We start from the raw sequence: 25,345 nt of genomic DNA, 5'->3' as shown, positions 1-25,345 counted from the left end.
TGAGCTCAAGCACCAATGGTTTTTACCAGCTCCTACTCCAACTGGGTAAAAATCCAGACTCCATCTTTTCGGGCCCGCGCTAGTCATTATTTTATTTACTAAATGCTTATATCCCTCCGCAGGGTCAGAGAGTATTTTGAAGAAATTGTAAAATGGTTTATCTGTCATTTCTCATCGCGTCTTCTCAACGGTCTTTTTAAACACGCCTCACACTCGCGAAACATCCCTTTCTTGGCGAGCCCCGTCGATTCTGAAAGATTTGTGCACCGTAGTTGTGCTGTTCAGGGGGAGGAGGAGGCGGATCTAGTTTTTGAGGAGCTTGGAGAGGGGGGCTGTGCTTCGGTGCCACTTATCATTAGATATGGCCACCGTTACAGAGCACCCCGAAGCGTCATCTTCAACTTAATTTTGTGCTATTTCATAGTCATTTTGCAGCTCGGTCAGCGCGGCAGGCGAGATGTTGTTTTTGGCGAGCTAATGTTTGTTTTTACATGTCTTTTGGAGGCGGTTGTTACTGCGTGGCAGGATGACTGTGAGTCTCTCCTAAACTGGCCGCTTGGTCCCGCAGCTTGTCGCAGCTGAAGAAAATAGAACCAGTTGCCAACCCCCAGCGGTCGGCATCCAGCTTTTTTTTCCCTATTGCTTTGCGGGTCGCTACACTTTCCCCCGAGGATTCCTACTTAATGTTTGGCCCACGGAGCGTTGACTTTAGCAGCCGCTTGGATTTCGAGGTGGTTATGTTTACACGTTAATGGTAAAATTATTGGCTGTAGACTTGGGTGGCTAACACCAACTAGCTATATAAGCCGAACTCGTGCGACGACAGCTGTCATTGGAGAAAGGAAAGTGATCCCCGCAGATGCGTGCGCCAATGAAGCGGTTTTCTGTTGGATTTACATCATCCGCTTCTCCATCAAATGGGCAAAGTTGGGAATAACATTGCAGCGCTGGAATATAATGATATGCGTTGTGCATTTTTGAGAACTGCGGTGTTGCTTCATTGGAGAGAGGCTAGCTAGCTCCATTAGCTTGCTAGCTAGCTGGGTGATAAGTGCGACGTTTCATCCCCCTTATTTTGGACATGAAGAGGATAACTCTCTATTCATAGGGCTGGAAGGTAAGCTATATTTGCCTCTTCGTCTTTTTACTTCAATGTAAGCTGAGTTTGTTGGGAATTTACCTTTTCACGTAAGGCTGAGCCAACCTTATCCTTCTCCAGTCTGATGTTGGGGGTTTGTCGCCGCCTTGGCTTTCATGACTCAGACTATTCAACGGAACGGCACATTCAATTGAACATTTCGTGGGTGCTATATAAGCAAATATTAACACATTTACTGCATTATTCAGTGCAAATACACACAGCTAACGTTAGTTGGAAGCTAAAAGGGAAAAAAATCAGAACCTGGGTGGTTGTGTAACCTATCATTTTCACTTTTTGTGCATCATTGTAGTTCCCTAGAATAGTTCCGTTTCATTGAATAGACCGAGCCTTTGTGTGTGTGTTGGGCTCCCCTTTGCTTTGCACCCGGTTTGAAGCTGACTATAAGGAGGGGTAGTGTTTTTAAGGTTTCTCGACAAGTTTTCTATGAGCCATGGACATGTTTAACACTAGCACTGGGAAACAAAGGGGTGAAGCCTTTTTTAGTGTTTTGGCGTAGGCGTTAGTCGCATGTATGAGTTGGACAACTAACTGCAACCATAGGTAACCTGTTTGCTATAGGTGGCCCTCTCTTTTAAAGTTGTCTCTAAAGCCAGTCCTCCTTCGGTTGTTAACTACGATAAATGACTTCGTTTCTTTTTCCAATTTCTGTTAAATTTAGTCGACATCAACGTTACTTTTGTCTGTGGTCGACGAAGAAAAGGCGACAGAGTTGAGCACAACAAGCTAGCAGTCGTTAGCTGGATGCAGCTGCTTTGTGCCCAAGCTTCGGTCAACAAAAGCTAACGCTAGCATGTTTTTGGTTGCTCCCGTGGTGGTCGTGACTGCCTTGTAGTCACCGGATCTTAACCTCAGATGCCCCAAGTAAAGTTCTCCTCATCACCTTTGAGCGTTTGCTTGTTGTACAAAAATGCTCCTTATCCGACGACTTCTTATCATATCAGATCCTACAGTGTTTAAAGAGACAATGTCTTCAGTTTTGTTTGTTTTTTTGTTTGTTTGTTTTATCTCAGGGGTAACATTCCTAACTTGGCGTTTGTGCAGTTTTATAAAGGGTTTGTATTTCGTGTTCAGTTTTGGTGTTGGACGACTTCTTAAAGGCTGTTGAAGTCAATATAATTGATAGAAAGATGTTGAATTGCCACAGACAAGCAGCGAAAGGTGGTGTGTGTCAAAGTGAGACCTCTTCTGAGTCACTGAAAAAGCCTAACTAATAATTTAAGCCATTTTCTGACCACACTGTCTGCACATGAATAGGCATGGATGGCACTGAATTAAAAAAGGTTTAACATGGCACAATTTATTATAAACACACATATTAAATCTGGAACTGCATGTATCCTCATTTACATTATTATACAGATGAGCAGTACCTGTTACTGCACATAATGGGGATTGATAAGACACAATTTTATGTTTCACTGAGCAAAACACTGTGCTTCTGCAGTTTGGAATGAGTTTGCTTTTATAACTTAGTATGTGTCACAAATGACCAAAAAGTGTTTGATGTTGATACTATCAGGTATGTGGTTTACCCTAGATATAAGCTGGGGTTTCAGTATACAGTTGAGTGCTTGAGCTCAGTCAAGTTTTGAGTGAGAAGAGCTAGGCTCATTTTAATGAATTATATAATCAACTGCTTCAAATCAGTCGCATCCTGCGGATGCACTCAAAATTGCGGCATCTTGGACTATAGCTGGAGATGATGGTCTTTGTTGTGCTCTGCTGCCTCGGTAAGCTCAGTGTAGTGGTACATGAATGAGCCAGTTCTTTTAAAAATAGTGCTGCAGTTTGCAGTCGTTTTCTGCAGTAGAAGGACAACTGTGGTTGTCACCTGCAGTCCAAGACAGTGGCGATGTCTTAGTAAGGACTTAAATAATATAAATAACCAGCTTTGTCATGAGCCAGCATGACAAGGAAAACTATGTTGCTGATTTGGGATTGTCTGCTTGTAAATCAGTGCAAGATTCGACATACCCTGTGGACGTGTAGTCAAAGGAATATTGGGCAAGTTTATTTCCCTGGTACAGGTTCAGTTACGGTGTTTCCACCAGTCACAGTTAATCCATTAACCTCCGAGACAAATTGGCTGAAGTGAATGCTCACTAACAAGTATTTCACTTTGTTTTCTTTCTTGCAGTCATTATTTCCACATTTAGAGGATCATTAATGAAAACTTATGCAAAAGACAATACTGGTGGTGCTGGATTAAAAAAAAATGACAGCTTTTCACTCACATTTGTGACTAAAGAAAGATGGATGTGGACTGTAAGGACTTAAGGTCACGTATAAAAAAAAATAAATAAATAAATAAAATTATATATATATATAAAAAAAAACACCCAGCACGCCCCTGCGGGCGGTTTATCCTTCAAGCTCGGGTCCTCTACCAGAGGCCTGGGAGCTTGAGGGTCCTGCGCAGTATCTTAGCTGTTCCCAGGACTGCGCTCTTCTGGACAGAGATCTCCGATGTTATTCCCGGGATCTGCTGGAGCCACTCGCCTAGCTTGGGAGTCACCGCACCTAGTGCTCCGATTACCACGGGGACCACCGTTACCTTCACCCTCCACATCCTCTCGAGCTCTTCTCTGAGCCCTTGGTATTTCTCCAGCTTCTCGTGTTCCTTCTTTCTGATATTGCTGTCATTCGGAACCGCTACATCGATCACTACGGCCGTCTTCTTCTGTTTGTCTACCACCACTATGTCCGGTTGGTTAGCCACCACCATTTTGTCCGTCTGTATCTGGAAGTCCCACAGGATCTTAGCTCGGTCATTCTCCACCACCCTTGGGGGCATCTCCCATTTTGACCTCGGGACTTCCAGGTTATACTCCGCACAGATGTTCCTGTACACTATGCCGGCCACTTGGTTATGGCGTTCCATGTATGCCTTGCCTGCTAGCATCTTGCACCCTGCTGTTATGTGCTGGATTGTCTCTGGGGCATCTTTACACAGCCTGCACCTGGGGTCTTGCCTGGTGTGATAGACCCCAGCCTCTATGGATCTTGTACTCAGAGCTTGTTCTTGTGCTGCCATGATTAGTGCCTCTGTGCTGTCTTTCAGTCCAGCTTTGTCCAGCCACTGGTAGGATTTCTGGATATCAGCCACCTCCTCTATCTGCCGGTGGTACATACCGTGCAGGGGCCTGTCCTTCCATGATGGTTCCTCGTCTCCCTCCTCTTTCTTGGGTTTCTGCTGCCTGAGGTATTCACTGAGCACTCGGTCAGTTGGGGCCATCTTCCCAATGTATTCTTGGATGTTCCTTGTCTCATCCTGGACTGTGGTGCTGACACTCACCAGTCCCCGGCCCCCTTCCTTCCGCTTAGCGTACAGCCTCAGGGTGCTGGACTTGGGGTGAAACCCTCCATGCATGGTCAGGAGCTTTCTTGTCTTTATGTCAGTGGCTTCTATCTCCTCCTTTGGCCAGCCTATTACCCCAGCAGGGTACCTGATCACGGGCAGGGCGTATGTGTTGATGGCCCGGATCTTGTTCTTACCATTCAGCTGACTCCTCAGGACTTGCCTGACCCTCTGCAGGTACTTGGTGGTTGCAGCCTTTCTAGCGGCCTCTTCATGGTTCCCATTTGCCTGCGGGATCCCCAGGTACTTGTAACTGTCCTCTATGTCTGCAATGTTGCCTTCTGGTAGTTCAACCCCGGCGGAAGGGGCTACATGAATAGGATGAGGGACCTATGGATATATATATATATATATATATATATATATATATATATATATATATATATATATATATATATATATATATATATATATATATATATATATATATATATATATATATATATATATACACACACACAAATTTTTTATTATTAACATTTAGCCCAAGAACCTTCAAAACTTTATCAAATGGTTGATAAAGCAGTGGAGATGACGAGCGGCATCGTCTCTGTGACATTCACACTGGGCAATAAAGACTCAATGCTGTGACCAAAGCAATCACGAAGGGGTGGAATGAGAATTTTATTTTATTTATTTTTTTTTCTTCTTTCTAGAATTGACTACAATATCACTCGTTGCTGAACTTAAGCATCGAGCAGCTTTTGTTTTTTCTTCCTTAAATTTGGCACACATTTTGTGAAGTTGCGCTCTCTTTCTCTCTCTCTCTCTCTCTCTCTCCCCCCCCTCCGTCTCCCATGATTCTTCTTCGTAATCCAGTGGTGGTCCTTACTTGTAAAGTAGTATTGTGAGATCCCCATAACTGATACATCGCTATTGTTGTACATTAAGGTTTCCAGCAGTATACAAGGGATTTAAAATTGGCTTGTTTTTGGTTTTCAGTCTTATTAAAATATACAGGGGTTCAGTAAAATACTCATTTCCTGTAGTGTTGTAAATGAGAAATGTTACGGTTGACACTGCAATGATGTTGTCCTTGCATACATTAAAAAAAATGAGTCACTATGTATTGTTGAACAGTTCTTAGTGTGTGTGTGTGTGTGTGTGTGTGTGTGTGTGTGTGTGTGTGAAAAGAAAAAAACAACAGTCACTTAACTTTGTCCTTGTCCACATTGGCAATGAAAGCCATCAGCCATCATTGTGTGAACTTGGTTAACACAACAAGGTATTGCAATGAAGTCAGTTTTTTGACAGCGTTGTGCTCACAATTCACAGTCAAGCGAAATGTCTGCAAAAGAGATTTGAAGCCTTAATAAAAATGCTTCAAGTAGAAATTGCATACAAGCTATTATACATCCTGTATAGACTGCAGTATTACTTATACGGAAGGCAAGTCTGGTCTTTGTGCCCTAAATGGGCTGGGCAGGATGAGCATCTGGAAATGGCCACTGAGAAGGTCATAGCAGTGTAATATTATTTCAGATAAACAAAGATCTGTGCCTCTCGTACAACCATGTCACTTTCAGTAATGAGAAAAAGACTTGTTCTGCAACACTTACTGTAGCCAGATTAATGTGTTCATAATATTCATGTACACATGTAGACCAGATCTACACAAGCATCTACCACAGCAGTGCTTATGCTGACATGGAAATTTATGAATTTCCATTAAGTCTTAGTATGCTGTTCAACTGAGAAGATTTGTGTAGAAGATGTGTGTCCAGGCAAATGCTAGTAACTGGTGATGAATTTTTAAAAAAAGAAAAAAAAACTAAAGAGTGGAGGAAGATAATAAATGCAAATGTGTTCTTATGTTGCACTAGTATCATTGAATGGTTTGAAGTGGCAGTCTCAAGTATCTTCATTTGAGTGTCTTAATTCAGTCTGGCAGTCCATCGGCTATTGACAGGATGTGCAAAACATGGCCCTCTGGCCACTGGGCATCCTTGATAACATTTTAAGCAGCTCACAACCACAAGGAAAGGATGCACTACTAAAAATTTAATTCATCCAATTTTCACATTATAGTAGAGCAGCAAAAAACAAGACCAAGGGAGCACACCCCTTATATTTCATCTCTTTTGTTCTAGTTGACATAGTAGACTACAGCTAATATCAGAATGGAACAGCCACCTCACTCATGGTTAAGAAGCTACGAACAAGAGAGAGAAATTTACAAACACCAGGGATGCAACAATATTTGGATCAGATGGATCTAAGGTTGTAAAGTGTCCAGATTAATTGACTTCTTGACTAGTAAATGATTATTACACGTGCACAGGCATATAGTTCACTAGGCTTGTACTGTAAATATGCTCAGCTACTAAAACTGGGATATCTTTTTCGGTAATATGATTATGCTCAAGGTGCAAGGGATTGGTGGCATTACTTTTGATCCACAACAGTTTTTCTTTTTGGTTTATGTTGTATTTACTAACACATAAAATGTGTCCAGACAATGGACATGGTGCTGTTATTTGGTACACACTGCTCAAGTTGTCCATCTGCTCTGTATTTCAATTTTCCGTACTGCACACTGGACTGGAGTTAAGTGAGAACACACTAGGTAGTATGTTTTAAAGAGAACTGTGCATAATAACGAAGTATTAACAGAATTTAATAAAAAATTAAATGACAGACATGGTCAAGATTATATGGATTAGAGGTTCTAAATGTTGGTTTTGTTGAATTGCCCAGCCACATATCAGTGTGATCCTTAGATAAGTGATGATCTTTGCAGCTGATATTTTAATTTTTATTCTTGCTTATGTTCTGTGTTTACTCTCATGCTGCTGCTGCTGCAGTACATGAGTTGCTAGCAGTGTAGCTAATGTATCATAGGAGACACTTAAGAGCCGAAGGTGATCAGTTGGACCACTGCACCACCAGCAGCTTTTCTTTGTATATTTGGAATACTTTTTGGCCTAATTATCTATTGTACTCAAGCGAGTTGACGCATCTCATGAGTTCAGAACACGCCAGTGTTGGCTCCTCTCTTTTGCTGCATATTCAGTGTAATGGTTCTTACATGTATGGTAACACAATGTTTTATCATTAACTCCATTAATATTATTTCAGCACCACTTCACAGGCAACGTATTGGAAAGAAGAACTTAAAGTGCGAAAAAAGAAACTAGCGTGACTGTTAATGGCCATAGTGCACTGTAATGATTTTCACACTGAACTGAAGTGAAACTAATGCAAATAAATTTGGTGAATATTTTAAATGAATAAAGAGAAAATAAATTGGATGTTGGACCTGTCCTTTATTATTTTACCAATAAATACAAATGCAATAAAACTCTATTCTTGAATGTATTTTTTTCATATTTTGTTGCAGCATTTACTTTTGCTTGATGTTGGCTTACACATTAAAGGACTTCAACTTATAAATTTAGCACTTGTACTCTATATGGGCAGAAATCTGAAGTCAACCTGTCAGAAATTGAAAAAGTTATCTCAGTAGAGCAGGGCGATATGACCAAAAATATTTATCACGATATACGTTTGAAAATTTGCGATAACGATATAATTGACACTAGGCAAAATACTTTACAACTCCACAACTTTATTAGTGCAAAGAAACCCAAAAAACATCAATGTATTTTCACACTGGGGACCAGGAGGCATACAGTGCTGCCAGGGCCAACCTGAGAAGAGGCATCAAGACTGCCAAGCAGCAGCACAGGAGGCGTATCGAGGCCAGGTTTGAGAACAACACAAACCCAAGGCAGGTCTGGGAGGGCATCAGGGCTATCACGGACTACAAAAGAAGAACACCATCACCCTCAGCCGACAGTTCTACTCTGGCTGAGGATCTAAATCTCTTTTATGCCCGTTTTGATAGGGAGAACACCGACCCTGTCCTGTCCCCTCTCCCCTCAACCGATCCTGCTCCAGTCCTGAGCACTCATGAGCTGAGGCGTGTGTTCCGGAGCATTAACACCAGGAAGGCGGCCGGGCCAGATGGAGTGCTGGGCCGGGTGCTAAAAGACTGTGCTGCGGACCTGGCGGACGTCTTCACCTCTATATATAACACCTCGTTGTCCTGTTCACTGGTACCATCCTGTTTCAAAGCAGCAACCATCGTTCCCATCCCAAAACAGTCAAATGTCACATGTCTGAACGATTTCAGACCTGTGGCACTCACCCCCATTCCCGCCAAATGCCTGGAGAGACTGGTCATTAAACACATCAGAGCTGCTTTTCCACCATCCCTGGACTCGCACCAGTTTGCATACAGGGAGAACCGGTCAACCGAGGATGCGATCGCCACAGTGCTGCACACATTACTGAAGCACTTGGAACACAGGAACACCTATGCACGGCTCCTCTTTGTAGACTACAGCTCGGCTTTTAATACCATCCGGCCATACAAACTCCGTCCCAAACTCCACCAACTGGGACTTAACTCCTCTCTGTGCAACTGGATTGTGGACTTCCTCACTAACCGTAGACAGAGTGTCAGAGTGGGTAAGAACACCTCTTCCACCCTTGTGGTCAACACCGGTGCCCCTCAGGGGTGTGTTCTGAGCCCTCTGCTATACACTCTCTTCACCCATGACTGTATTTCCTCCTGCGCGTCCAATCTCATTGTTAAGTTTGCAGATGACACTACAGTGCTCGGACTTATATCCAATGATGATGAGACAAACTGTAGGACAGAGGTGCAACAGCTAGAGTCATGGTGCCACGACAATAACTTGGTCTTAAACACCAAAAAGACCAAGGGGATCATTGTAGATTTCCGGAAGAGGGGTCATAACAACCATCTGCCTCTCTTCATTGGCAGTGAGGCGGTGGAGAGGGTGAGCAGTTTTAAATTCTTGGTGGTAACTGTGACCGAGGACCTGTCCTGGGGCAACCATATCACCTCAGTTGCACGGAAGGCCCAACAGCGCCTCTACTACCTGAGGAGACTGCGGAGCGCACACATTCCCAGATCTCTGATGTTGAACTTCTACAACTGTGCCATCAGCAGCGTTCTGACGTATGGATTTCTAGTGTGGTTCCCCAGCTGCACCAAGGCCGATCAGCAAGCACTCCAGCGGGTGGTGAAAGAAGCTGGCAGAATTATTGGAACAAGTCTGCCAGAGATCAGTAATATCTTCCCCACTCGCTGTCTGAGGAGGGTGCACAGTATCCTGCGGGACCAACATCACCCTGCGCGCCACCTTTTCCATCTGCTGCCCTCAGGGAGAAGGTACAGGTCTATACAGGCCAGAACATCCAGACTGGCCAACAGCCTGTATCCACAGGCTGTGAGGCTCCTGAACTCTCTGCCCCCCTCTCACGGACAATAACCATATCCAACTTCTTAATAGCAATGAACTGGTCTGCATTGGTGCATCATATCTTTATTCTCTTCCCCCTCCTGCCCCCCCCCCCCCCCCCCCCCCTCTTTCTTAAATAGATAACTATCATATCTGATATCATATCTCACAGTGCAATAATATTGAACGGGTTGCATTGTTGTATTTTGTCATGTTTCTCAGGTCTTTGTCTGAATTTCTATGAACATTATTGCTAAGGATTGTCTTATTGCATTGGAGTCACACTGGGTTAAATATGTACACTTGGGTTTTAAGGGGTATTTATTATTTTCTTCTTTTTTTGGTTGTATGGAAGCCCCAAACGCAATTTCATTGTTCTTGACAATGACAATAAATAAATACTACTACTACTACTACTACTTAAACAAGCAGTTGCTTGTTTTTTTTGTTTTGTTTTTTAATGTGCATTAAAGTTATATAAAAATGTAACAGTGCAAATGCAAATTCCATGCTGACAGTTTAACCAAAAGCATTTCCAGTGGAAATTGGCCAACATATCCTGAGCATAACCATGTATAATATCCACAAAACTTCAAAAGAGGTTATACACACACACACACACACACACACACACACACACACACACACACACACACACACACACACACACACACACACTCACACACACACACTCTCTCTACGGTAATATTATGTTGAAGCACAGTACGTATCACTCCGCGAGGCTCTTGCCTACGGTAGCCGTAATGCTTTGACAATCCATCAAGTGGTGCGGGTTTATAGCTTAGCAAAGTCGTACTAAAACATTTAACAGATTTTCGAGCGCCGTGTACCACGTAAAATCGTTTCGAGGTCAGTAAACGCAAACAGAAACCATACATAAGGCACAGGGGATTATAAGGGGCACTGTCGATTTTCAGAAAAATCAAAGGATTGATTTTTAAGTGTGCCGTATTTAAAAAAACAAAAAAACAAAACAAAAAAAAAACACAGCAATAACGACGGCCCGCTAGCATACCAAAAATAGTGATTTGTTGTGTATCTGACGGACGAAAGCCAAACCAGTGCCACACCACTGAAGTTGCAGCATTTTTACAAACCAATTCTGATTCATCTGTTTCATTCAACGTTCCGCTTTCGCCCTTCTCATTCTCCATCACCGCCATGCTTTTTTAAATAAATTAATACATTTTTCATGTGCCCTTATATAATATTCTGGCTCCTTAAAATGTCAGTCACTAAAAAACTAAGATATGCTGGGCTATTTTCTGATGGCTTAACCTCTGGAAACATCAGCCAGTGTCTTAGGGGTTCCAGTGTAGCGGGGGGGGTGTCATAATTGATTTCCACCAGTGAGTATTTAATTGAGCACTGTCAGTACAATTTATTGTAGTAGTAGTAGTAGTAAACAGATCTGAACTAACATCACTCTGATGGATGCATCAGGGGACAACCTGAGGTGCAGTATCTTGTCCAAGGATTCTTCGATATGCAGACTGGAGTAACCGGGGAATCGAGCCACAAACCTGATTGGTAGACGACCTGACACAGCTTCTCCGAACTATAAAGTGGCATTTAAAACACTTGTCATAACATATTGGCCGAAGCTCTTTGGCCAATGCATTTTATTTGCTTTCCACATTGATATCACCACATGAAAGCAAAATGTGATTAGTCAGTATTGGAGTAGCTGTGGCGCAGGCCATAGAGCATTTTTTTGTACCGTGTTTTTCACACTATATTGCGCACTTAAAATCCTTTAATTTTCTCAAAAATCGACAGTGCACCCTATAATCCGGTGCGCCTTATGTATGAATTCTGGTTGTGCTTACTGACCTCGAACCGATTTTATGTGGTACATGGCACTCAAAATCTGTCAAAAGGTTTTAGTACGACTTTGGTAAGCTACAAAGCCGCACTGCTTAATGGAGTAATCTGAGTCCAAAACTCCGTCCGCTTCAGGTTCCAAAGTCAAATGAACACTGCGGCATCACAGTGTTAAAAACAGTCTAAATTCGTTCATCTTTAATAAAATGATAAATGTTCTGACTGAGAGATTTCTGAAAAACTTAAAACATACAGCTCTGCTATCACGACAGAAAACTAAACAACAGTGACTTTTCTTAGGGTTACTGAAGTTGGACGAGCTGGTATATAATGATGTGCAACGTGATCGCTAGGGACACAGCTATGTTAGCATAACATAAACGCAATGAAGCTGGAGAATGAATGCTAACTTTTTTCCACTCGATAAAAGTTAACGCAAGGGTTCGCGATGGTTAGGGACAAATGCAATTGCATGACAGGATGTTGTTAACGGACCAACCTTCAGTCAGGAGAACAACTGAGATGATCCATCCACAATACAAGATTTGTAATTAATATACTGCAAGAACATGGGAATAGAGCAGCTGTGAGAGAATTGAACATTAATGAATCAATGGTACGGAAGTGGAGGACGCAAGAAAAATGAGTTGAGTGAAGTTTGAGTTATCTGACTGTTTTGTTTCGCTTAAGGTGCACCGGATTATAAGGCGCATTATGTATGAAAACAGACCCGTTCATCGACAGTGCACCTTATAATCTGGTGCGGATTATGGTCCGAAAAATATGGTACAAATCAGAAGGTTAGTACTTCAGTCCCAGACTCCTCTAGTCCACATGTTGAGGACGATGGTATTGAATTGCCTCTGATGTAGCCAACAGAGTTTGTGTGTGCGTGTAGATGCAATGATTTGAGTAATACGCACACAGAGAAGAACAAAGAGGCGGAGCTGTTACTGAGATTTTGAGCTCAGGCTGAGTGAAAGATAACAAGTTTCTAGCGTCCAAATCAGCAGTGCTGTTCCTGTAATCGCCATTAAAGCCTTCACTGGGAAAAAGCTAGTAGGAGTGCTTCCTCAAAACACCTGATCAACAACCTCTGACTTGAAGAAAAGCAAACTTTGAAGCTGCTCCATCCATGGCTGTTTGTTTTAACCTAGTCTGACAGCATGTTAAAACTACACAGCTTGATGTCAGCTGTCCTATTTTACATGGAAGACATACGTGCAACAAACAGTGCTGAGTCTAATGGAGTGCATGGGGTTTACCAGGCCATAAGGCTTTTGTAACATTTTCAGATTTAACGTGAAATAAAATATTGTATTAATGAAATTGATTTAATATTTCAAAATGTGAAAATAAAAGCTTTTTTTTCACAAGCCAATAAAAATGTACATGGATCAGTGAAACTCGGAGCCACTGACCTGGGGGTTGTTAGGTTGTTATTAATATGACTTAATGACTACACCATCATAACGTTTGTTTTGGTTTTTTTTTAACAGATGTTGATTGAAGTTAAACTTCAAAACATTGCAATTACTAAAATGGAAACAAATGAGCAGTTCAAAACCTGTGGGTTTTTTTCAATAATTATTATTGCTCATTAATAAGAAAAAAAGTATTTTCCTAATTCTTTCTAATTAATCAATGAATTAATCAATAGATTACTCAATTACTAAAACAATCAAATGCTGCAGCTCTAGTATAAAGAGGTTAAAGCTATTGAACAAAGCTATATGAGTGTGTGTACAGGGGTGAATGTGGTTTGTATTTAAGAGTGCTGAGAGTAGAAAAGGCATCTATAACTTGGACTACTTTGATTACAGATGGAAATGCGAAACTTGATATCTAAATATTTCAGAGTCAGCCTGTTTTTTTGTTTTTTTATAATTGCATGCCAATAGATCTTTTCTTTAATTTAGCAGCACTGAGCAGATGTATATCTGCCACATTGTCCTGTATGTGCCAATGTGGAAACAATTTTTACAATTTTTTTTTTTATTTTTTTTATATATAATCAGGGCTGGCTACCTTTCATGTTTGAATTGATACAAGTACTTGGAATTTGGTACCCCTAACAAATGGTGCCTTTTTTAGTGCTTGTTTTAAAACAAATTCAAATTCTTCTCTTATAAAATAATTCCATAATTATTGGCTGAAACTTTTTTTTTTTTATTGATAAGATTGTACACTCTACACTGTTGCCAGCTGCCTCGGTTAGTTTTACGACAGTGTTCCTGTTACAGTGTTTGCATATAATATTAAATGGTAATATTGGCCTACTGTTAGTTATGGTCAGAAATCAAGATTTTGGACATACTGTAATGTGTTTACTGTAAATAGCATGCTGATGAAAAATTTCAGTGCAGCCAGTGAAAGTGACAATCAATGCAAGAGGGGAAAAAGCCTGATTACCTGATTAAAAGAGATATTGACAGCTTAAACTTTGCCCATCATTCCAGGGTTCGTAGTTAGCTGCAGGTCCTTTGTTGAATTTGCTTTTCGGCTGTCAAATATAACACACTCTTCAGCTTTTAGATGTATTTTGTGTTTGACCAGGTATTTTCTCAGACTAGAAGTGTCGCCATAACCAGCTTTGCAGTGTGTGCTACAGATGTTGTGCAGTTGAGTTTTAAAAAGTGTAACCACGGCTGAGACTGCTTCTAACTCCCCACCGCCATTGTCCTGTCCGGTGTCGATTCTTCACATGTCACAGGACTGATGTCATGCACCCTCGCTCTCTTTCTTCTTTTAACCCAGTTATGCTCCGGTGCCAAAATTTTCACTGATTTAGTGTGAATCAATACTCAGTAGAGCTGATAAAACTTGGTTGGTACCCTAACAAGTAGTAAGCTGAAAAATATTTTAGAGTGTATATATAAGAATGGTGTTGTCACAGAGTTGTTAGGCTGAATGGCTGTGACACCATTGTTTACAAACTCTCCAATGTCTATAGCATATATAGCAGGGTGTACATCATAGCTTTAGACTGAAGTGTTTGTTTTTTAATTATTTATATTTTAATTAAAAGTTGCTCACAAGTTTTTAAAGTACATTGCTTTAATACGTTATTGACTATTTGTTTTCTTTTTAAGTATAAACAAGTGTGTAGAAAACTGCAGAAAGACATATCTTTTGCTAAACGTCTCCACTATTTTAACCATAACGCATGAGAGGTGTTGACATTTTTGATCTGCCACTTCTAAATGCATCTTCCTGTGATCAGCTATATTAATCCTCCATGCATCTATTATTATTATTACCGTATTATTATTATTATTAAAAATAAAAACATTTAAATAAAACAGCTACTCTGGGACTTTTATTCTTTTAGATGCTGACAGTCAACCCAGTATTTTTTGTTCCAGCTGTACAGTTTTTCTTATGAACTGGTTTTAAAATTTACCAGAAACATCAGGTTTGCAGGAATCTGAGCATGGTTATAAATGGTCTAGCAAAGCTTAAATTCATTTATTTCTAGTCTTACTAGAATTGTAGTCCATTTACCACTACAATCCTGCCATCTCAAAATTACTTTGTATTGTTAAATACAAGTAAAGGGCAGTATTCCCATTGTTTACCATTGAGTGCTTTGTAGTGGCTTTTCCTTCAGTGTGTGGGTTGCAGAGAATAGAAAATGTGAACTGGCTGTATGTGGAGTGATTACAGATGGCTTTGAGTAAGAAGTAGAAATCCTACTGCACTGTACTTACAGTAGTCAAAAGCTAACAAACAATTTTTTGCTCAGCATTGAATTTTTTGATTTTCTCTAAACCCCTAGTTTGCTTCTACCAAAAAACTGTAATCTTGGTGTGTTTGAGATGTCTCTGGTCAGATAAGCCACCTCAAAAATGCTTAAAACCAATTATTTGAAATTATGTAATCAAAAGTCCTAACATGAATTCAGTTCATTTTTTAAAAATTGATTTGGACACAGTAAGGTACAGTGACAACACTAAAGCAGTGTTATTAAATGCTACTGACGATTGAAAGACTACATCAGGCTTCTACGGCTAGGTGGGTGTTATAGATTGGAGACATATCCTCACTGGTTGTGTCTTTTTAAGTTTTTTTTAAAAGGTTTTAACTGTGTTAAAACAGATCTGCAAATATACAAGAAGTTTCTGGAAAATGAAAATGCCCAAGAGCATTCATCATTCATCATCATTCATTGTTTTTAAATGGAAGTTTGGGAACACCAACCAGAACTGAAGCACCTTTCAGGTCTTTATATCAGGATGGGTAGACTGAAGCTGTGCCTTGTAGTTTTTTTAATGTAGTTTTGCATGGTATACATACCGGAAGGATACTGCAATACTCTGCTGTTTCTAAAAACACAAATTTATGACTAATACCAGTGTTTGAGAAATGACAGTGTTCCAAAGAAAGTTGTAATTTCTGCATTTTATGTGCAACAGCGGCGCAGTGTTTTCCTGAGCGCACTACTTCATTTCCCTGCAGGCATAGTGGGCGGGCTAATGCTGCAGCTATCACAAAACAAGACACACAGTTCCCAAAACAAGTTTCTTGCATACTGTTTACAGCTAGCCAACAAAGTGAATGCATAGGATACACTGAGTAGTAGATGGCAGTTGGGGTAAGCTCACAAACATCTCTGTGAAAGTTTTTTTTTTGGGGGGGGGGGTTCTTTAAAAATTGAGATGGACCAAAGAAGCCAGCTTTACATTCGTCACCTTTTCCCCCCCTAAAGGATTCAAAAAGAAGAGGGAATATGATAACTATTGCATGTTGTACATGAGTCAAATAAAATTATTATAAGCTAAATCTTCACCATTAAAGTTTGGCGAGCTTATTGGCTAAGGTCAGTGGCAACTGTTTGGTTTCTCTTTTGGCTAAATGGTGAATGAAGCAACCATGTATACAAATCGGGTGTTCGCAGGTATTCAGGTCAAAACAAAAGTTGTAAATTATCAATTTGTGTTCAATACGTTCTGTTAATGGTTAGCATGTCAGTTTCTTTTACACTATTGTATGTTGTTAACTTTCCCGTGTGTGCTTTTTTTTTTTCTTCCCCTTTTTGCTCTTGCCTTTCTGTACTCTTCTATCCCCTCTATCCCCCACCAATCACAGCAGATCCCTGAGCCTGTTTTTTGGAGGTCTCTTCTTGTTAAAAGGAAGCTCTTCCTTCCCACTTGTTACCAAGCATGTGCACTGATTCATTGGGTGGGGGGGTTCCTCTAATATATTAGGGTCTTGGGTCTTCACCTTGCCATGTAGAGCACTTTGAGGCAGCTTTAGATGGGAGTTGGCGCTGTATATAAAAGTGAATTGTCAGACATGCTCTTGTTTATGAAAAAGAGAACAGAATCTAAAAATAGCAAATAATCTAGAGTTGCCTGTAAAAACAACAAAGTACGTGATTTCCTCTCTCATTTTCAGCCATAAATGAGTATACATACTTCTTTAATTAGTAGTTTACATATCAAAACAGTTACAAAACACAATAATGAAAACAAAAGCAAAGATGATGCATTTTCACAGAATTTGAAAAGAGGACAGGAATGGTGTTTATGTAGGAAAAAAACCCAAAAGAACTCAATTCTAAGTATTTGGTCTATGTTGAGATTGCAATTATTAAACACAATTTCTACCATTTAGTAATTTAACTGAAGGGGGGGTGGTGTCAAGATATTGAGGGTTTTTTGGGGGGATTTTTTAAGACAAAATTGTGATAACACTTGGGGGGTTAGTTGCACAGTCTTATTGGTAGAGACCTCCAAGTATAACAGAGCAGCCATTTTTCCACAGGAAGCCACTTATTCAAACTGCCCCAAAATAATCAAATGCTAGCAAATTAATTTGATAAAATCACAAAGAAGTAAAATGAAGTAAGCAGTTATCCACAAAGTATGTTGTCAAATAGATTAATTTCAATAGGTGCGTGTGAGCAGGAAACACTGAAATTAGTGCTGTTTATAATAAGGCAAGACAGATTTTGCACTCACTATTTCAAACTTAAATTTCTCTAAAAGTACGAATGTGTTACCTACACTTTTTTCCTTTATCAGTACCAGGAAAAAAGTGTGCTGATGATGCGGGCCAAATGTAATTAGGCTGGCCCACGGGCCAGAGTTTGACACCTATGAAATACAGGATCTCTGGAGAGACTTGAATATAACTATGTGCATCAAAACCTAGGTGTGCTGAGCATGTATCATTCCTAAGTAGACTTTGAGTTTAATATTGCTACCAGGGTCTGATTTTCAATAACATATCAGAGTAGTTGTATATGAAAAGATGAAATCAATTTAATTGTCTGAACAAAATGCAGAAAATTTCAAAGGCGACAAAAGCTTTCTGACTACGCTGTTTGAGTTTACAGATAAATCAAAAATTATTCAAAAAACATGGACTTCCATTTTTATCAGTTAAAAATAGCATCTTAGACATGTACTAAATTAAAACCTGTTAATATAAATTCAGATTAGGTGCAAATCAGCATCCGTTTTGCTTTTTTCCAAACATTGCTTACCTCGTCTTTCTTAACGGTTTTTCAGAATGTCATCAGAGGATAAGACTGTGGAGCCCTCTGACCAGGGACCCTCACCGCCATCAAGCAGTGTAGGGGCCACGTCCACAGGAAGTCCTGCCCACGCAGACAAGCGACCACGTGGCAGGCCGCGCAAGGATGCTGCTGCCCTCCTACCCCAGGCACCACCCTTATCCACGTCTAAGAACAGAAAAAAGTAGGTTTTTACCTTTGACATTCAAATCAGTTTGTATTTTTAAAGCTCAGGGAATTACTTATTCTTGCTGAATTGGTTAGCATTGCTAGTGCAGTAACTTTATGTAATACTTTTTGTAAGCAGTGGTCTGGTGCCGGACCCCCTCTATAAAATGCTTAGGTTTAGACTTTAAATTAGTCTTGAAATTTTTCTTGACATTGGATTTGTAAGATGTGCGGAGCCAAAAGAAGAAGAAGTGTGAATCCCATATTCTTTTCAAACTTTATATATTTTAAATATCTGATATTACCTGCTTCACCATTTCCCCTTAGTGACAGCGCAGGTGAGGTTTTAGAGACATACCCATATGTCTCTCATATTGGATTTTCTTAATTATCGTCCTCTTAAATCCAGAATCTAATTTAAGATCCTTCTCGTCGCATTTAAGCTTTTAAATAATCAGGCCCCATCTTATCTCTAAGACCTCATAGTACCATATCACCCCATTAGACCACTTTGCTCTCAGACTGTGGGCTTACTTGTTGTACCCAGGATATTTTAAAGTAGATTGGGAGGCCTCTCTTCTGTGGAACCAGCTCCCAGTTTGGATTCTGGAGATAGATACCCTCTCTACTTTTTAAGATTACGTTTAAAACTGTTTGATCTTATAGATAAGGCTGGATCGTGTAACCCTGAACCCTCTTAGTTACGTTGCAATCGGTCTAGGCTGCTTCCTTTAATGCACTGAGCGCTTCTTCTTCATTCACTTTTCCCCCTCTCACTGTGTTTATACACCACTCTGTATTTAATCATTAGTTTTGTGGATTTTTTTTAATTTTTTTTTTATTTCTGTCTCTTTTCCATTAATGTGTTTTTTTTGTGCTGTCTTCCTCCTCTTACCCTAACTGGTTGCATAGATAGCTGCCTGTCCCTAAGCCTGCTTTTTTTTTTTTTTTTTTTAAAGTTTCATCCTGCTAAAAGGGTTTTTTTCCTTTCCACTGTCACCAAGCACTTTTTCTCATGCAGTCATCTGAATTTGTAATTTTGTCTGTGTTATTGTAAGGTCTTTACCTAACAAAATAAAACACCTTGATGCTTTATGTGATTCAGCACTATATAAATAAAATTGAATAGGGAATTACTTAATTCTTGCTGAATTGGTTATTCTTGCTGAATGCGATCACAGCAATGATTAAGGGTGTTGAACCTGGGCAACATTTAATATTTGGCCAAAAATAAGCCTTGGGAATTTGTTGCTGTTGCAATGGGCACAGTGGAGTAGATCTGCAATGTTCACCACAACCGAGAATTGATACGCGTAAATGATTACAAATACATGGTTTTCTTCTTAAACTATTCTTGTGATCAAAGTTTAGAAAATTAGGCTACAGTTCTGTAACCGACATTTGCAACACAGAGTGAAAAATAAATTTAACTTGCTGAATCGGACTCGTAGACTTTAGAAAGTCATGTATGGTATTTAAACCCCTTTACTTTTACATAACACTGTAAACTTGATAACAAAACCCCAGAAAACTATGCAAGATTTAATAAGATGGTTGTGGTGAGACTTACCGTTGCACTCCTGCCACCATGTACATCACTCTATGTGAAATTTTACAGTAAACCTAAGAAATCATAGTAACAGTGGTAACTTAAAATCTTTCACTGGTTATTATTTTTATTTTTATGTATTTATTATTCATGGTAAGTTAAGTACACAAAACCAGCTTTGGAAAAATGGGTGATCTTGCCTTTTATTATTGCTTCTCCTCCAAATTCTGTCAGGTGTCATGAGCTTAAATACCCCATTCTGTGTTACTGCTTATTAAATCCAGTGCTTACCTGGTAAGAGACGGCATTAAAACTTAATCCCATGTTATTAAACAAAAATATCAAGGTGGTGCATAGGAAGCATTGGGGAAAAAAGCCCTCAGTTTAAATCTGAAAATGGTCCTTATACTATATGTGGCATATTTAAAGTGGTCTGAACCTACTTTTGGCTGCTCCTATTTGAATCCAAAGGGATTTGTGTTTCCTCCTGGAATTAAAGTGGGGGCCTTTTGCAGTGTACTCAATAGTACCGTGGTTGACCACTTCTTACTTAAAGTAGTCTGAAACTACAAAATATTTTATGGTCATTCTAGCATTGCATAAGTTACTACTTTAAGTCCTTTGTAGAAGTCCTTGGGGTTTTAGCAGCTTGATTTCATGTAATTCCACCACAGATGTTTAGGCTCCGTGCAAGGTGTCCTGCTTCTCTGTGACTTCCTTAGCAACATACAATGCAGCTTAGAGCTGTAAAATAATGCCCGCAAGGTTCTTAACTCTCTCCTCAGTCTGTCCTCTCATTCAATCTTAATACCCTGTTCCCAATGGATCGTTTAATCTCCAAGTATTCAGACAATACATTAATGCCACAGTAGAAGGATGACCAGGGACACACTTGAAATACTTAATGTTGTTTAACTGGTCACGAACTAACCATCAGCAGTTTTATTTATATCTTTTTAATGGCTAGGGTTTTGTTAAGAATCAAGAATAGAATTACAATTTGTATATATTTTAAAGTATGTCATTATTTTTGCAGAATAGGCTGCTGATTACACACTTATTTAGCTCTGCCACAATTATTTATCCCCTCTCAGATTTCATTTAATTAGATACAAACACCTCCTGAAAGCTAAATTGCAAGCTCATATTCCATAAAACACCCCCAACACAGTGATTACAGCTTTGTGAATTCAGACAATTTACTCCATCCCGATTTCTAATTACTGTTGGTCATAAAAGCCTACAGGCTAATGAGGAATGGCTGGTCCTCTAAACTGTACTGTAACTTGTAATCGAACCATGGTGAACACTTATAACGTCATTCTAGACCAATTAATTGTTCTCATAGGCTAATCAGCTTCATTCTGTGGTGTATGTTTTAATTTTAAAATTGTCATAGATAAGTGTGATTAAGGGTATTGATTTGTGACAAAGGTGGATGCTCTATAAATCGCTGTTGTAGACCTGATTGGTTAGAATTTACTAGATTTACTTATGCTCCATCTGCTAGTCCATCTCTTCCAGAGCAACATGATCCTTGTCAGGTTTTCCAGGCAGCACTGTGCTAGCTGGGACTACTTACCAGAGCATTATTTTCACCTTTTCTTTTTTTTTTTTTTCTTTTCCCTGTCTCTCTTGCTCGCTCTCCCTGTGGTAGGACTGTGGGGGGAAGTTGTGCAGGGTATGGGACCCGAACACTAGTCTTTTGCATTTGTCAGTGACATAACTGGCTGTCTGAATGCTGCAATTTGATCTCATTAGTTCTGAATAATATAATATACAGCTTGATGCTGTGTGGTGGTCTGTGCAAAGACGTCACTGCCAACAGCTGTTTTCAGGTTGTGATCATAGGCTTATAACTGCTCATATATCAATTTGGGCTTGGTTTCTGCTATTAGATACTAGAAATACTTGAAAGATAAAAATTGTATTTAATGAAAATTTTACTAGATAGTAGTAGTAGTAGTAGCAGCAGTTGGCCATGTACTAAGCATACTACATGTAGGACTGCAACGATTAGTCGACTAGTCACGATTACGTCGACTATCAAAATCGCCGACGACTAATTTAATAGTCGATGCGTCGTTTGAAGCTTTGTAAGATCCCAAAAGACGCAGGAATAAGTAGTAGGATTTAAGAGTGTAATAGCGGACTGAAACAAAAGATGGCAGCACTGCATGTACAAGGATGCCAGCTGCCGTTAAATCCCGAAGAAGAAGAAGCAGTGTCCGGTATCGCAGCCGTGTCCAAATTCAGGAACCGCATCCTCCTGTGCCCGCATTTGTAGGCCGATTACGTTACAGCGACACGACGAAGACTGTCCAAATTCGAAGACTCCGACAAATGTGCCCTTCATTTCCCCAGATTTAAAGGATGGGTCGGGTGTGTACTTCGTGGCCCAACCTATCACAGAATTCATAGCGCGGCCCAACTCAGTTTCCAACAATAGCGGCAGCTAGTTAGTTTTAATATTACTCTTATTATACTTTCTGGGTCACAAAATAAACATTACACATAATTTCAGGCGAGAATGTAGCTGTGTAAACTTCAAATATCTGCTCAGTTTATCAAGACACCACATATTTTCAAAAGCGCTCCAACGTTTTCGGAAACATCTGTTACTCACCAGCTCGATAGCGAGCCGAGGTTCAAGGCTCACTAGAGCAGGTGAGAACACCGGACTCCCGGCAAATCGTTTTCAAACCCACTGCCGTCTTTCGCTACTCAGGTTAAACATGATATATAAGTCACTTAGATAACTTAAAAATGTTATCGTTTGGCTTTTTTCAGTATTTTATTTGTTCCTGAGTAAATCGGTTTGGCTGAGATTAAAGTTATAGTTTTTACACAGCTGAATAAACGTCAAGCAGACAACTGATTATCAGAAGTGTGAGATGCTCGAGAATATGCTCCGGTGTCCTGTTATATTTTAGATAGCAAGGAGCAGACGGCTGAGTTTATTAAACTCCACCGAAACAATCTGCTAATTTCATTAAAATTTAATAAACTATCATCTTGTCTTTATTTTTAGTTAGCACATAAGCTGTACGTTTTACGTCCAATGGATGCATGATCTGATTAGTCGACTAATCGCAAAAAATAATCTGTGACTAGTCGACTATTAAAATAGTCGTTTGTGGCAGCCCTAACTACATGGTCATCTCATAAATGGTTTGATGCTCTTTTATACCTTTATACATCTTTAGCTGGTTATTGGTATGGACATGAGTTTTTTTTTACATGTTCTTACCATATTGACCAGGTTTGAATAATATACATTCACTGGACAATTTGTTAGGTACGCCTACCCAGTGCTGGGTAAGAGCCCATTTTAGCTTTAGAATATTTGGTCCATATTGACACAATAGCAGCACACAGTTGCTGTAGATTCTTTGTCTGCATATTTCTTATAGAGATATCCTGTTCTACATGAGACCAAAGGTGCACTTTTGGATTGCGATCTGGTAACTATAGAGGCCACTTGAGTACTGTGAACTCATTGTAACGTTCAAGAAACCCAATTGAGATGATTTTGAAACGTTCCTTGTTGTTCTGTTGAAAGTAGCCATGCAAAAATGGATACAATGTGGTTATAAGGGACAGACATGGTCAACAATAGAACTCAGACAGGCTGTGGTGTTTAAATGATGCTCAGTTTGATACTAAGAGGACCAAAGAGGGACAAGAAAATATCTTTCTCGTCATTAAAACCAGTCTGAACTGTTACAAGGCAGGATGGATCCATGCTTTCATGTTGTTTATACCAAATTGTGGTTCTATCATCCAAATGTTGGAGCAGAAATTGAGACTCATTAGACCAGGCAACCTTTTTTCCCAATCTTCGTGAGCCTGTGCGAACTGCTGTCAGCTGGAAATAGTCTGGCCATTCTCATTTGACCAATGGCATCAACAAGACAATGCATTTTGACCAGGACAATTCCAGTAGATCAACAGTTTCTGGTATACACAATCTAGGGCTGTTCTAATAATACCAGCATAATTTTTTATGTGTTTTTTTTTTTTTTTAAGTGTCATATCATGATATCATTACTATAGCAGCATCCTACACTTATATTCCGTATTGCACACAATAATGAGGCACACTCAGACATGTCCGACAGGCAGACAGCCAGGTGTCCGGCTCTGATGACGATTTGGTAACAGCTGAGGTCATTGAAAAAAACCCAACAAAGCACAGTACCTTAAAATTATTTGTGCGAAAGCCGGAAACGACAAACTTGTTTCACTACTTGAGCCAAAAAACGCAGAGTACGACCAGGCTATCAGCTGGTGATGTATGACCGAAATGTAAACAAATGACTCACCCAAGCATCGTTGGAGCACTCGCTAGATATACTTCTTACAACAGGAAGAGCAAACGGTGGCTGGTAATCACTGATGCAGTTACATATTGTTTAGCCAAGTAAATGACAGCAATTCAAATGGTGGAAAGGGAGGAAGGAGGAAGACATTTTTCATTTTTTATTATGTGGCAATACTGTGCAGGCTGCTGATGAACGACAAGTTACCTCAACTTAGATATTATTAAACTAAAGTGTAGAGCAGTCATATTATACTTAATATTTCCAGTGAAAATGCTACCTAGGCTAATTTTGTGCTTACATTTGAGTTGTGCTGTGTCACTACTATTGTACTATAGTGCTGCTGCTGCTGGCAGCTTGTTTTAATAGATCCACACTTTAAATTCGATAGTCTGTTATCGTTGACAGCAAGTCATTGGTAAAGAAGAACTGAAAATGCCCTTTAGGTTATTTGTACTAGTAAGTGCTGCTACCTGCAAGCTACAGTCCCCACTATAACACTCTTCAGTAATTTCTTTTTTTTCTCAGTATCCACTGAGATTAATTAAATTTTTATGCTCATCTTATTCTTAAAATAAAAGTTGTTTCTTATAAGAGAACCAGATACTATTTTGCTGTAAGTCCACTGTGCATCCAGTGAAAAAATTAACACAGTACCCTCTGATTTATTTATTTATTTATTTATTTATTTATTTTAAAGGGGGGAAAAAAGTGTTGAAAAAATAGTGAATTATGAAAACAAATCAGAAAATGAGCTGTTCTGCTTGTGGCAGAGTTCCACTCATGTTTCATGTTGGGACATTATCTTATTTTCTCCTGTAAGCCAATTTGTTGCTTCTAGTCTTCCAAAAGCAATAAATGAGTAACTACAGACTGCTGTCTTTTGATCTTGCAAGACCAGAAGAGTCTCGTCATTAAAATATCAACATAAATCAAAAATCATCCAAGCTGTGCAAGCCACTCATCAATCCATCTGCTATACTGGGATCCAGGCTTTGACAATCTACTGTAATGCCATCATGCAGACCCTTTCCAGACAGTTGAAGCAGTAAGGCCAGTAAAGCAACATCTCCTTCCACTCCCTGGTGGCATCCAGTCGCTGATACCCTCATTTGTAACTTTTTCCATAAAGACTAGCTGACTGCGGC

The 25,345-nt window shown here is 39.8% G+C and overlaps 1 protein-coding gene across 3 annotated transcripts in view; it reads left to right on the top strand.

Annotated features, from left to right (window-relative positions):
- The first annotated feature begins 337 nt into the window (after positions 1 to 337).
- Positions 338 to 25,345, top strand: part of LOC113010745 (histone-lysine N-methyltransferase 2C) — a 94,594-nt gene continuing 69,586 nt past the window's right edge. For all 3 annotated transcript variants that reach the window (XM_080292929.1, XM_080292928.1, XM_026149952.2), the window contains exons 1-2: positions 338 to 1,117; positions 18,154 to 18,342. In XM_080292929.1, coding sequence (XP_080149055.1) covers positions 18,155 to 18,342 — 188 coding nt within the window. In that variant the 5' untranslated portion in view covers positions 338 to 1,117; position 18,154. The remainder of the gene's footprint in view (positions 1,118 to 18,153; positions 18,343 to 25,345) is intronic.

This window comes from Astatotilapia calliptera, chromosome 18 (genome assembly GCF_964374335.1).
Source record: "Astatotilapia calliptera chromosome 18, fAstCal68.1, whole genome shotgun sequence".
NCBI classification, from domain to species: domain Eukaryota; kingdom Metazoa; phylum Chordata; class Actinopteri; order Cichliformes; family Cichlidae; genus Astatotilapia; species Astatotilapia calliptera.
The sequence above is the reverse complement of the archived record's forward strand: the minus strand, read 5'-3'. Positions and strand labels throughout refer to the sequence as shown.